The 14,017-nt window shown below is 38.5% G+C and overlaps 1 protein-coding gene across 1 annotated transcript in view; it reads left to right on the plus strand.

The window, feature by feature from the left end:
- The window catches only part of KIF26B (kinesin family member 26B), a 272,065-nt gene that overhangs the window by 81,392 nt on the left and 176,656 nt on the right, over positions 1 to 14,017 (plus strand). Inside the window, exon 3 of the mRNA XM_083856560.1 lies at positions 3,105 to 3,638. Coding sequence (XP_083712686.1) covers positions 3,105 to 3,638 — 534 coding nt within the window. The remainder of the gene's footprint in view (positions 1 to 3,104; positions 3,639 to 14,017) is intronic.

Genomic DNA, 14,017 nt, shown 5'->3' on the forward strand with positions numbered 1-14,017 from the left:
ACCATTGCAGCAAGAAGAGAAACCACTGTGAACCTTTGCCCTGAACTCAAAGCAAACCCTGTTGTGATTTTTAAAGTTCTGTTTCAGTTTTCAGTGTCACTATGCTTTGCTCCGTCAGGACTGGAAATGAGTGCCAGAATTTAAATGCTATTTCCAGTGTCAACCTCAGATTTCACAAGCAAATCTGCTCCTCTGCCAGGCAGTGTGGAGTTTCTTAGACCTCGCATGTTTCACTAGCAACTATAACCTTTTTCAACTCCTGCTGCTCCGTGCAGCTGGCTCAAACATTTATCCAGTGAGGTTTGCCTGTCACTTTTGTATGGGACAAGGTATTGGTTATTGAGCTAATAAGCATTCCTGGGGGAATGTGTGCTGACCATTGCTTGCAGATGAAATACTGAAACAGCAAGTGTAGTGTATTGTAGTGTATCTGCTCTTGGAGCAAGGGTATAGGGATTGTTCAGCTTTGGCCTCTTCCCAGTTAAATATGTTGTAAGGCTGTCAGCCACTTCTGTGAAATTATGGTAGAGCTGCCTAGTGCAGAATAAGGAAGTAAACTCTCTAGGCTCTATCAGTTTTGTTTTGAGAACAGAATGTGACTAATGTCCTGCTAGAAGCTGAGTTTATCTGAATTTATTTGCTGTCCCATAGACTTTGCTGTTTCGTGTCCCATACTTGGATCCAGTATTGAACTATTCATCTAGTAGATTATGATAGATTATTAGGACCAATCTTGGTAGTAATCAATACAGGTTTTGCCTGTTCTTTCTGCTCCTGAGGGGGAACAGTCTGCCTTCTTCTCTCCCTCCTGCTCTCTCTCTGTTTATTGTTGTATCACAGAACGATCTGATGTTTGTTTTAACACTGAGATGAAGCTGAATTCACTGCTGTCCAGCACTCTTTAAAGTTGGTGTGCTACTTGAATATTTATATCATGCTGACATTTGCTTACGTTAGAGAAGGCTTTATTTCCTTGGAATATTTATCATAGTATCCAGGAATTTCCATGTTCCAACTGCTGCTGGATCTGAATCTTGTGTGTAATTACCTGGGTCCAAGCCCAGTTGCTTTAGGGAAGTTAACTTTCAAAGAACAGCAACCACCTCTGTGGCACTTGCTAGCTGAAGGAAGAGCTGGCAAGGATTTCTCCTGCACTGATGTGGAGCAGCCTGAAAAGAAGACTCACACCTCACTTCAGCTGTATAGGCAGCTTTGTCTAGCTCATTATGGGGGAAATAGAGAATCGTTTCCTGGCACACCTGGCATCATGGAGTGGATGCCTATATCTGATGTGATCTGTTGACCTAGTTATGGTCTGGGATGGAAAATGTGATTTGACATATTTTGCATCCTGTTTTTTCCCCCTGATTTCCACTAGTCCCTTTCCCGAAGGTTAAGGGGGAAGGGTTGGTGCAGAATCCAGTTCCTGCCTTCCTGACACACTTTGATGCTCTGACCCCCTTTGTGCATAGAATAGAAATGACCAGCTTGAGGCTTGATCAGACCTCAGCCTCCTGTTGTTTCCCATCAGCTTATATGACTCTCCTGGGCTTCTGTGGCTGGAACTGCTCTTTTGCTGCTGTGCATAAAGAGGCACTGTGATTTATGAATCAATTAATCACTGCATGCTGAGGAGCTGTTCACGGTAGTTAAACAGTGAAAATAAAATGCTTGAGTCTATAATAAAGACAGATCATAATGAATATGACCCTCTACCAATGGATTCTCTCCCTCCTTATATTATACCCCCTACCCACTTTGCCAGCACAGCCAAACTAGCAAGACATGAAATTTGTCTGTCTCGATGCATGGGGTTCATCAAATTACTTAATTACTTGATAAGAGTTCTGTCTATTTGTGGGTTTTTTTTCCCTCACACACACATATACACTCTGATTTTGCTGCTAAAGCAGTTAAAGCCACAAAGATGAAGAGAAAAAAGGATCTAATACTCTTGATTTTAAAACCTTTTGACTATTCATAAAAAAATCCACCAGTAAGTCTCTAAAAATTAGGGAGGGGCAGGTGCCTGCCTGATCTGTAAAACCACAGAAATGTGGTGTGAAAATTCCACGAAATATTTCCATCAAATAACAGTCATCTTTTGCTCTGTGCAACACACAATCATTGCTGTGAGTTTCTAAAACTGTGTGATACTGTAAGAACCAGGCAAGTTTGGTGACAAGCCTGCTTTAAGATTGCTGTTTGGCTTTACAATTTGCGCTTCAGTGATGGTAGTCAGATCAAGGTGCATGTTGCCCTGCGGGCAGCTGATGTTCAGATATCTACCCATGAGGTAAGGCTATGAGACAAGAGGCTTTAAACACGATTATGTGGTTTTGCATCAAAACTATGCTTTCAGAGGAGAAAATAATTCTCTGTAGATTATTGACTCTATGCATGTTATATTTTTTAAAGAAAATTGTTACTTTGTTTTATGTTATCAGCAGATACCCAAAATAGCGCTAGAAATTTCATTAACAAGAAGGTGGTTTAATTTTTTTCTTTTTTTTTTTGGCTGAAAAGTGTATTCTTGGTAAATGACTTGATCAGCTATCCATCTGTTTTGAATGCTGAAAAGGATTTTTGAGAGTGGTGGTATTTTAAATTATTTTTTTTTTTGCTGCTGTCTTTGAAGTGTTAAATTTTCATTGCAGAGCATTTCCTGGGTTTTCTGAATACCAAAAGCTGATGTTGATGAGTAGTTTGATTTCTGAACCCTCCTACAAGTCCACTGGCTATAGTGGAGTTGCTCTTAATCTCACCTGTGTGACTAAGAGCAAGTTTCATTCAAGCCAGAAATTAGGTGCAGTGGTGTGAAGCAGGTTAATTCCTTTTCTCTGCCATGCATTGAAGCTTGCAATGGAATTATAATATTTGCCACTTATCAGTAAAAGAAATTTTCCTTTCCAACACAATCTGCTTTCTCAGTTTTGTTCGGCTCTGCTGTTGGCATATGTTGACTATATCTAATGGCCTTTGTTTGCATTCTAAGCTTATCTCATAAATTTGCTTTTGAAATGCAGTAATAATGTTTCACTGTGGTGATTCTGGTTAAACATTTCTTTCCTGTCCCCCCTTACCCTTCTCTGTTTGATTTTTAGGATCCAGGTTTCTCTTCGGTGATTCATGAGAAGCTCCAAGTTCCCAATACCATTCGTAAGGCGTGGAATGAGAAGGACAACAGATGTGATGTTTGTGCCACACACCTGAACCAGCTGAAGCAGGAGGCCATTCAGATGGTGCTGACCTTGGAGCAAGCTGCCAACTCAGAACATTATGATGCCTCACCAGGCTCTCCCCCACCTCTCTCCAATGTCCCCACGTTGGTGAGTCCCCGGCACATGGGCAGCCTGCAGCCCAGGGACTGGGCATACATGCCTGCTCCTTATGCTCCATCTAATTATACAGGCTTTGTTGCCAACAAACACAGTGGAAAACCCAACAGCCTAGGAATTGGAAATGGGGTGGAGAAAAAAAATGGCTCTCCTGGACACCAAGCCAAGGTCAGCTTTCAAATGGCCACTAGCCCCAGCAATGGCAATGTTCTCAACTCTGTGGCTATCCAGGCCCACCAGTACCTTGATGGCACCTGGTCTTTGTCAAGAACAAATGGAGTCACTCTCTATCCCTACCAAGTAAGTATTTTCAATAACAGAACATACTTGTTTCCTTCGCACTGAAGCTGCCATGCTAACACTGCTCCTGTGGGGTAGAAGTTGAGCTGCCTGTGTAAGTGAGCACTAGAACAAGGAGTGCTGTAGGTGACTGTCTCCCTGGTAGGGGATTGAGCTGGGGGAGACACAGACCAAAAGCAGTAGTAATGAGAATACCTTCTATTAATGCAGCTGTTACTGAGAGCTCAACCGAGCTCCTGTTTTTAATGGCAGATAACCAATCGTACAGTATTGTCAATTATTTGCTTACACAGTCCTCGCTCACGTTCACTCAGAATACTCAGTTGGAGCAACAACTAGGAGCCAGCCACACTTGTTTACCCCCAAGTGGAAAGTGGCACTAGTGCACCAGTGATTTCTGGAGTGCTGGTATTAGGGAAGCATCTGGATGATCTTTTATTCCATCCTCTGTGTGTATGATCATTTGAGTACATATAGCAGGCACTAACTTCTTTGAACCTTTTAAGTTGCCTACATTCTTCATGCCAGTGGGTTCAATGGTCCAAAAATCTCCAGATGCTAGCAGTTCTGGGAGATTTTAATGTACTTTTAAGCATGTTTTTTTTTCTCCTGTTTGGTCTGTTGTTTTGTACCACAGCTGTAAGTACCTGTAGAACCCATCCACACCAGAAGGCACAGAAAAGCTTTTTTGTGCTTTTTTTTTGTGTGACAGGAGATGGGTTTCTGACACACTTAACTGCAGCTGGTGGGATTTTCAGAATACCCAAGCACTTGCAGATTGTAACATAAGCCTGTTCTTCACATGTTCTCACAAATGTCCCTGTTGGCTTCCTTAGGCACGTAAATAAGTTTGGAAGGTGGTCTTTCTACTAAATTATGAACATATTGCACGATAGATCCCTAAATTAATATTTAACTTATATTAGTATGAACAACTGATATTGCAGCCAGAAAAAAAGCAATGGTATTCATAAGCATTAAGATATTGTCATGCACCAAAGCAAACTAGGTAAAACCAGAAATGAAGTACAGTTATTTTATCTGGAAAATATATGACTTTATGCTTCTGTGGATTTATGCTCTACTGAACCTGAATCATATTTGGGTAGGTCAGTATGTGATCATAGTTTTGATCTAAGAAAAAATATGTGATCTATGTTTCAGCTAAGAAAAAAAACAAACCCAAAGAATGCACCTTAACAAATCTGAATAACTGATATTTGTGTTGGGAAAATGAGTTCCATTTTATTTCATTCACAATTTTTTAGGTTCATGTTCTGTGAAAATGTGGGTTTTGTTTACTTTTTATAATGTTTGCATTTCCTTGATGATTATTTTGTCTTAAAAATATTCACTTTCACTAAGAAGAATCTAATATTCAGAGTTGTCTAGACTGATTCTGTAGTTTGACTCCAGTTAAATTCAGGACTCTTCCCTACCCCTGACTTCCAATAACCTTGAAATAGAAAAGATTGCCTGCTCTCAAGACACCCCTCAGCCAACAAAAACCCCAAAGCCAACACAAAACCCAACTAACAGCAAAATAAACAAAAAAACTATGAACAACAACAACAACAAAATCCCAAAGGAGCCTAGCAATGCTGCGCTGTGTTAGAATATGTTGATGATAAGTTTCATCTTTTTCTTTAAGATTCTACTCTCAAATGTTAAAATTCTCACTATACTCAAGTTGCCACATTTAATTATCCAGCTGAGAAATAATAATGATCGCTTTTGTCTTCAAACACACTAAAGGGATTTTAGTGTTTGTTTACATAGTATCTGTATTAGAGAGGGAATTAGTCAAGTAAGAAGAAAAACTTTGAAAAGTAATTTGTTTGTAATTTCAGATATTGGGAAGATGGTAAGATTTTCTTTTTTCTGATTTTGTGTGCAGAAACCAATCTTACTTGCTACACATTTTCAGAACATTTTAGATCTCTGTCCCATATAAATACATTTTTGTTATGCACTTAGAGTTGCAAAACTCTGCTGGGGAAGAGCATGAGGAAGATGAATCTATTATCTCATGTTAATGAGAACCTTTCTTGAGTTGGAGATGAATTTAAAAAAAGTGGTGCTAGTCTACTTACTTGTGAATGTCTATATATTAATTAAGTTTTCTTGCATTCCCTTAAGAATAGATTAGAAAAACTTTGTTGTGCGTTAGCTAAGAGGAGTAGAAGATCATTTCTTGAGATAAAAAGCCTTGCACTTCACACAGAGAAGAGCAGTACCCTTCCACATCATAATCTTGTTAAATAGATGTCCAGGGAGAAGTCAGTCTCATGGCTCTAGACTTTATGGCACCTGTGGTAGACACCTCCCATTGTAAATCAGCTTTTGTTAGACAGTCTAGATAGCTTGAGAGAAATGGTTGAGTACCCTGAAAAGTGACTGCGATGTCTTCCTTGAAGTATCATCAAAAAAAGAAAACATTAGTTTGAAAGTGACATTCTGTGGCTCAGGATTGACTCAATGCAATTTGAAGCACCAAAAATTATTCCTATGTTTGTAAGTTGTAGGATGTTACTCCTTTTTTAGCATCATCCCTTTCAGACTGCCTAGAATTACAACCATGTCATGGGCAGTTAATTACTACTTTTGTTTCAGTTCCAGTAGAAAACCTATAAAAATAAATTAATATAACAGGGAGTGTTGTGATATTATAAAGCTCAACTGCTGCAGTAGTCTAGGACAAGTCTGATTTGAAATGCCACTATTTAATTAATTTTTGCAGAAAGAGCACTTTCCAATCGGGAGTAAATAAAACAAATTGGAATTTATACATTACCAGGTTTAGTAATGTATTATATGTTTAAAATCCGAAAAAATGGAAGTATACCAGATTTAACTGGCAATGCACGTCAGATGTAAAAAGCTTCTAGTAATTTCATGGATGCATTATTGGAACTAGTGAATGGAGTCTCCTAAGAACATCAGAGGAATAGCTGCTAAGAATTTTTAGACAAAACTGATCCTACCTGGAGATTAGGAGATGGTGCAGATGACCCCATCAGTCCCCACTGTCCCTGTTTTATATTATTCCATATTTAGGCACTCCTTGAAACAGAAACAAAAATCTGATTCTAAAGGTCTGTGATATCCCTTAGGCCTGACTCAGAGGGGGTTGAATTAAATTTTGGTGATAGTCCTTTTAAAAAGCAGGGAATCAGAGGCAGGGAAATGGAATTGATTGATCTTAAACCAAGAGCATGGCCCATTATAACCCTTCTATAGAAATAGGAATGCTGAAATGGTCAGGGTAAAACTGACCTCTTTCTGTTTAAAACATGTAGAAAAATACCAGCCAAAATTTGGTAGAAATTGATTCAGTCTGAAGAGTGCTCTTTCTGTGCTCAGCATTTGTATGCCCCGTGGATCAGACTGGTTTAACACTTGTAAAGACTTCTGTGGATCTCCCGATTATTCAAAGGGATTTCAGTCTTTCCTTGCTCAGAGAACTCTTTTAAATTGTTGAGGTTTTACCTGAGAAGGGCTGTAATTATTTGTGCAGCTGCTGGTGTGAATTACAGGACACCACAATGCAAAGTACACCTTTGTTAGTTACCTGTGATTACTGAACACTTCCAAAGGGAAAAACCCTCTGGGCTTAGGGTACTAATGTAGGAGTGAAAAGTTCAAATTCTTTGATGAAATTATTGCTTCTTGTCATTTTTATAGAGAATGCAATATTAAATTTAATGCATAACACTTTTATTACTTTATTATTGCAATCTGATAAAATAGCTAAAACAAAACCACCACATTAAAGAATAGGATTTGAGTCCTTAGGAGTTCAGACTGATTCAGGGTTTGCTTTCAAAGGGAAAGAAGTTGATAATAGTGACTAAATTAAACTGGTTGCACTTCTTCTAGAGTCAATGCCCTCCAGTTTTTACTTAAAATTTTAAATTACCTGCTTGGCTCTTGTGTTGGTGTGCCTTTAAACCAACAGCATGGCCTTACCTTCATCACTGTGGGAGCCCCAGAGGATAAAACAGTAGACATTTCCTTGGTCTTCTGGTTACCCTCCTGGATCTGCATGAGAATCTTTCATGTCTTGAAGTATATAATTTCAAAAGGCAAACAAAAGGAAATTTAGCACAGTTTGTTTGGTAGATTTGAGTGACAGGAAGGTCAGAATGAGCCCAAGAACTAGGGAAGGTCAACAGTTCCAGGAATAATTTAAGGCATAAAAGGGAATGATGGGTAACAGAAAATGTGGAGGCTGATGTGGGTGAGCACCTCTTGCTCCTGACCTTGAGGCTGTGGTGTTTGATTTTTGTAAGCAGCAAAACAGTGCATGTAAGGATTTGAGTAGGGGCATTGTGAACAGAACATACTCACGGAAAACGTGTTCCTTTCTCCCCTGGACTTAAAAAGACTCTTTTGACCAAAAGTTTGGAAAATTAGATCTTAAACTACTGAGAGCCTCTTGGCTCCAGGCAAAATGATCTCAAGCCTATTCAGAATTATAAAAGGCTTTGTTTGTGTACAACTGATGAAAGCCTGCAATATGCGCTTTCTGTTTCCTCTTTATGTATAATGTGTGTTTAGAAGAATGGTTCTCTGAGAACGTACCAGCTTGTTCTGGAGCTTTGCTGTGATGAGTGACTTACTTGGAGTTTACTTAGGTCATGGCTGTCATATAACACATCAGTTCATTCAAGCCCAAGCTTTTAAAAAAAACCTGGTAATGATTAGAGTTGGGTGCAAGATGGAGGGCCAATGCCTGTGTGGGAGGTATTGCCATCCAGGATTTTGTTGCCAAGCTTTTTTCCAAGTCTTTGCTGTATAATTTATTTATCTTCTGTTTGCTGCTGCTTCTATTGCTTCTTAGTGTTCAGCAGGATAAAGATAAAATGTTAGTGATTACTACATTGGTGCCAGGGTAATTTAAGTAGCTTCTAAAGCATATAAAGCAAGGTACAGAAATCAAGTTACTTGCTCCATCTGCAGACTAACAGGTGTCTTCTGTAATTGCTCCATGCTTCCTAGAGCCAGACCTATTTTACAGAAGCATCTTAGCAACAACAAAAAAAGAGATTTGTGTACTGATCTTTCTAGTATTGTGTTCTTGTGCAACCACATACAATTCCCTGAGATACCAAATACTGGAGGTATTTTGCCTTTGTGCAGTTAGGCTTTGGTCCAGAAATTTTTGGATGGTTATGTTTCAAAAGCAGTTCAGTCACAGTATGTATGAGATCCACATTTGAGTATTGTGGCTCCTGAATGTAGTAAAAACCTTTTTGTTCCTATTACTATGAGCTCATGAATGATAATGCTGAGCAGATGTGTGCAAATTCTTGCACTGACTTTTTTTTTTTTCATTCTGTGACCTGGACTCTTAACAAAGTGGCTCTATAATCAGACTATACACTGAAAGTGCAAGAATTTTATTTACAAAGATTGTTTGACTGGGCCAAGAAACAGATTGTCAAACAAATTCATTGGCACTGAAATTATATCCTTGCTTGATTATCTCTGTTGCCCTCTTCCCCCATGCATTAGTTGTTATCTCTGAAGTAGCTTTCCTCTGACTAAAAGCCTTTTTAAACCAAGTCACTAATAATTAGATATGACCCCACTAAAGTCAGCGTATGTCATCAGTTGACATTTTGCCATGATTGTTTGATCATCCAATTTCTATATTACAGGAGTTGGCTATTTGTATTTCATTCCTCCTGTCTACCCTTCAACTAACAGCTCAGCTGTATACTGCTTTTCTAATATGATCAAGGGGGGAAACTGGAGTCTATGTGAACTGTAGGAGAGGTTTATTTTTTTGCATTACTCTGGCATGATTTGATCTCTTACGGCATTTTTATGCATGGCTTAATGACCTTAGAATCATTACTTTTCCCCTTCATGATACTGGGGTAACCAAGGGAAGAAAGAGGTAGAGGGTATCCCATGGACTGAAAAGAGCTAAATAGGCTTATCCTGTGAATATGAAAACCCCGTGACTCAATTGTGATGTGAGGAAGAAATCTGGACTATTATAGGAGTGAGTTAATCCTGCAAATTAGCAAAAGCCAGAAGATCACAATTAGTGAGGATTTGGAGTCTTGGTTTCCTTCCCTGCTTGTAGCTTAAGGATTTTGTCCACATGTGAGACTAGTTTCATTTCTTAAATAATAGCTGTGCTAATTGCTTGCATTAATTGAAAAAAAATACAAACTGAGAGGAGGTGTTTTAACAGTGAGAAAACTGATGTAAAGATGGGATAGAGAAGAGGGAAGACAAACTGATATATTGAGGCAAAAGTGTCCTTTTATTTCCTATTATGTAATCAAGGTGGCACAGAACTAGACACAAAAAATGCTAGCTCCTGCTTTATTTCATAGTTCAGAAACATAGAGAGCTAGTACAGCCAATTTGGAAGTAAGAGGAAGTACACTTTTTATCAATGTACAGTTTTTTGGAACTTACTAGAAAAAAGTATTGGGGCCAAAAGCTTAGGAAATTCATAAAAGAATTACGTCTGTATGTGGGCAATAAAAAGGTCCCTTCTTTACGATATTAGGGTAAAAATATATATACATTTATATTTATATAATAATATAAATTGCTATATAGAATAAGGTAGTTGATATCTTCTAATCTGTGGACAAGGCTTCTTTAAGTACATCCAATATATAGGTAGGACTAGAATTTCTGAAACTGCCACTGAATCTTGCTGGCACAGGTGTAACTGGGTTCCCTGGGAGCAGGATACTCTACTTAGATGAGCTCTGTGTCCCTCTGTTCTAAAAGTGGATGAGAGGTGCTGTGTTTTGGAGGGAGGCCTGTGATAAACAGATCAGTGAAAAGTGCTTTTCCAACAGTTTCTACAACATTTCCAGAGTTCCACGTAGGTGTTGTACATTTCAGAATTATTTTCACTTTTTTTTTTTTTTTTTTTTTTTTTTTTTTAAATTCCTTACTGTTGTATGTGAAGATTTTAAAAGTTCTCTTGGGTTGAATCATTCACCTGAGCAGCAACATGTTGGTCTTTACTTTTGCATAAAGATTCAGTTTTGTGGGTGGCTGCTGAATTTTACTAATTGTTCAACATCTGTTGCAAAGAGAGAGGAAAAATAAATGTACTAAACCAAGGGCAACTCATTCTAACTGGGATCAGAAGGAGGGGATGACAAAGGAATTGGAAAGCAATATTTTAGCTTAAATTTCTAAGAGATATCACTTTTCCCTTTAAATTTCTAAGATATATCACTCAAAAAGAGACAAATCAATGTACTGTCTCATTGACTAAAACATTTGCTTCTCACATTGTTTTACATAAATGGGACATAGAATTAAGATTAGATTTAGAAAGACCATACTTTTGTGCCTTTTGTATAATTCTGTTCTTTGACTGCTTAGAAAATTATTTGAGACTTTAAATATGAAGAAGTATGTTACTATACAAAAAAACCCCCAACAACCCCTTACAAAACCTTTTGCTTTGATACTATGTTGTGCTTATGGGAAGTAAGGAATGCATGGCTAGAGACTTGTGTAACTCTGAAATGTGATTCCACAGAGTTATCATGTAAAACCATTGTTTTCTTTTCTCTAAAGTGCTTCTGAAACGGCATCAGTGGGGGATCATCAACTTCTCTGTTGGGCCAGCTCTCTTTAATTCAGTAGATTTGTGTTAAAGTGGTTGGTTCTCCACTTATAATCCAGGGCATTGAGGACTTGAGAGATGGGTGTTGTCAGATAGAGTACATTTGGGACCAGACCCTCTTCTGTCTCACTCCAGGGTAATGGCTTTGCAGCTGACATGGCTGCATTGGTGTAATACAGATAAGAGTGAGAGCAACGTCAGCCCTGTAAGATCCGATCAGCCAGAGTGTGAGAACAGCTGTGGTGATGGGAGCAAATATGGCATCTTGCACTCAGGAAGGCCTCCACTTCCCTTTTGGGTTGGTGATTGGGGAAGCTTTTTTTCTCCATACTCTTCTAGTGTCACCCTGTTCTGAAGAGTCAGTTGGAACTGCTCTTGACAAATGAAATCAGAAACCTGATTGTCCAGCTTCTTTTGAACTTTCAATGTGTCAAGATGTGTTTTATGAAGAAAAAGGAAGAATTGCATCTGTACAAGGGTGAGAAAAAGCCCCCTCAGCTAATGAAAACACCTTTTAAATCTGCAAACTGAAGAAGAAATGAAATTGCTCTTCACCTTTCACTTCCATATAACCTCTTGAGCAGAATTCAGAACTGCTCCAAAGGTTAAAGGAATGGTGATGAGCTTTCATCTTTCAAGAGGTGTTGGTGCTCATTGTGGCTAATGTTGCTAGCAAACCTCAGCAGAAGGATCTGTAGCTCCTCATTGTATGAGAGCACTGAAGTTACCATCACATCTCTCACTCAGGTATCCGAGGACTTGGGTTCTATACACCAGGAAAGTCTCAGATCTGACTGATACATGTGTCTAGTGACTAAGGTGCAACCAGTGCAAGGTCACAGTTGTGTGCATTGCTGTGCAAGTGAAATGTTTCCACTGTGAGAGCTCTTTGAATCAAATACATGCTTCTGTCAAGCTTTACTTTAAATTGGTACTTTTTTAACTTGAGAAAGTGGCACGTATATGTGTATATTAAGTATCTGCCTAAATTTATGTAAAGATTTTTGGCTAGTGGGAAGGGTAGAAAAAGAATTAAAACTTGGAGCTCTGCTTGATGAAATCACTTCTGCTTCCCTGACTTTGCTGTGGCTGCATGCTCAGTGTTACTGGATAATTATAAAACACCTGTAATGTGAATTCTGCAATTTTTTTACATCAAGGCTATTAATAGAAGTAGGCTTTAGGCCTAGTTTTGTAAACCCCCCCACTTTTTTTGAAACATGTACTCTTTCCTGTAAAAGATAGATGACAGATAGGGTTTATAATTGCTTTCCTTCCTGACAGGTTTCAGGCTGCTGGAGCTAGGCAGTGTATCTGGATTTAAACACAAATCATAAGCACAGTCATCTCTTTGTTTCATTCTTGTATATTTTCTCAGTTATTGCAGTGCAACATAGAAAATGGAAAATTAATTCAAGTGCTATTAAAGAAATTATACAGAGTGCATCACAAGAAAATGTATAGTAATGAGATACTATCAATGCTTAATTGATCAGTCTCTCTGATCCCTGAAGATTTTGTGTAAAGTTTGTTGCCAGTGAAAAGGATGTGACATGATTTGTAATTGTACAATACTGATACATCATGACAGTGATCAGAGACAGGACTGACAGGGAAAATGCACTCAGAAAGCTTTGTCTACATTTGGACCAGTTTCTATGAAAGTCGTTTTGAAGAGTCTTGCAATGCTAGGTAGGTTTCACTGAGGCTTAGTTTGCAAGCTTGCCAAAATTTCTAATTTTTTTTGCTTTGAAGTAATGTAAACCAAAAATAATATCGTTTGTCCTGTCCATTAAATAATATAACAAGATACTATTCAAGTGACTTATGAGAACAATGCAGCAAAAGGTTCCTGGCCACCACGCTTCTTTGACAAGTTACAAGAGCATCAGAGGGTTTCCTAAAGCTTATCTATTTTATTTTACTTTTAGATGTAAGTGCTGAATGAGGGATCATGTTGTTTTCATGCAGCTAAGTGCTTTGGAGGGAAAAATCTAGTTCTCATGTTACTGGCTTTCCATTGTTTTTGTCCTTAGTCAGTCGTCACAAGGGTCTTTGCCTTTATAATCCTAAATGCTGGGATATGCCATTTGCAGCCAGGATTTAGTAGCCGTGCTTATGATCTCCTGACTGATGTCTTGCACGTCAGAACCTTTGTAAAGATCCTTTTAAACATTGCCACAGCCCAACTTATCAAGATTTATTCCTATTTATGTAAAAGTAGATGAAATGCAGACACCTGACCTGCTTTAGTTCAAGATTTCTGGAAAGGGGCTCATGATAGGGATGTTATGTATGTGCAGATTATGAGATAGTTAAAATCTCAGTGATGTGGACTTCTCTGCTTCCTTTTCCATTCACTGCTCAATCACCTTAATCATATATTATGAATATTTGCTACTTCTCCCTGCCATCTCAATGCTTTGTCTCTGGAGCAGGGACAGTTGGCACTGGTGCAATGGGCCATTACTTCTGTGGCCTCTAGGCATTTTATGATTCAGTGAATATGAATAATAAAGCACCTTATTCCTCCTCTGTTCTCCGGGGAAGGTGATTTCAAGTGTGGCAGTGGAGGATTATTATGGCTTTGTTTCCTTTTGAGTGTGAGAGAGAGGAAGGGCACCTCTAAGTTATAAGTGCTTAACAGAAATACTGGATAAACAACTTTTTATTCCTCAATATCCCATTCTATCTGCTGGAAAATCTAAAATGATTCATGATAAAAAAAATTTTTTTGGTAATGCTATTGCTGCTAGTATTC

This window comes from Zosterops lateralis (assembly GCF_965231275.1).
Source record: "Zosterops lateralis genome assembly, chromosome: 3".
Taxonomy (NCBI): domain Eukaryota; kingdom Metazoa; phylum Chordata; class Aves; order Passeriformes; family Zosteropidae; genus Zosterops; species Zosterops lateralis.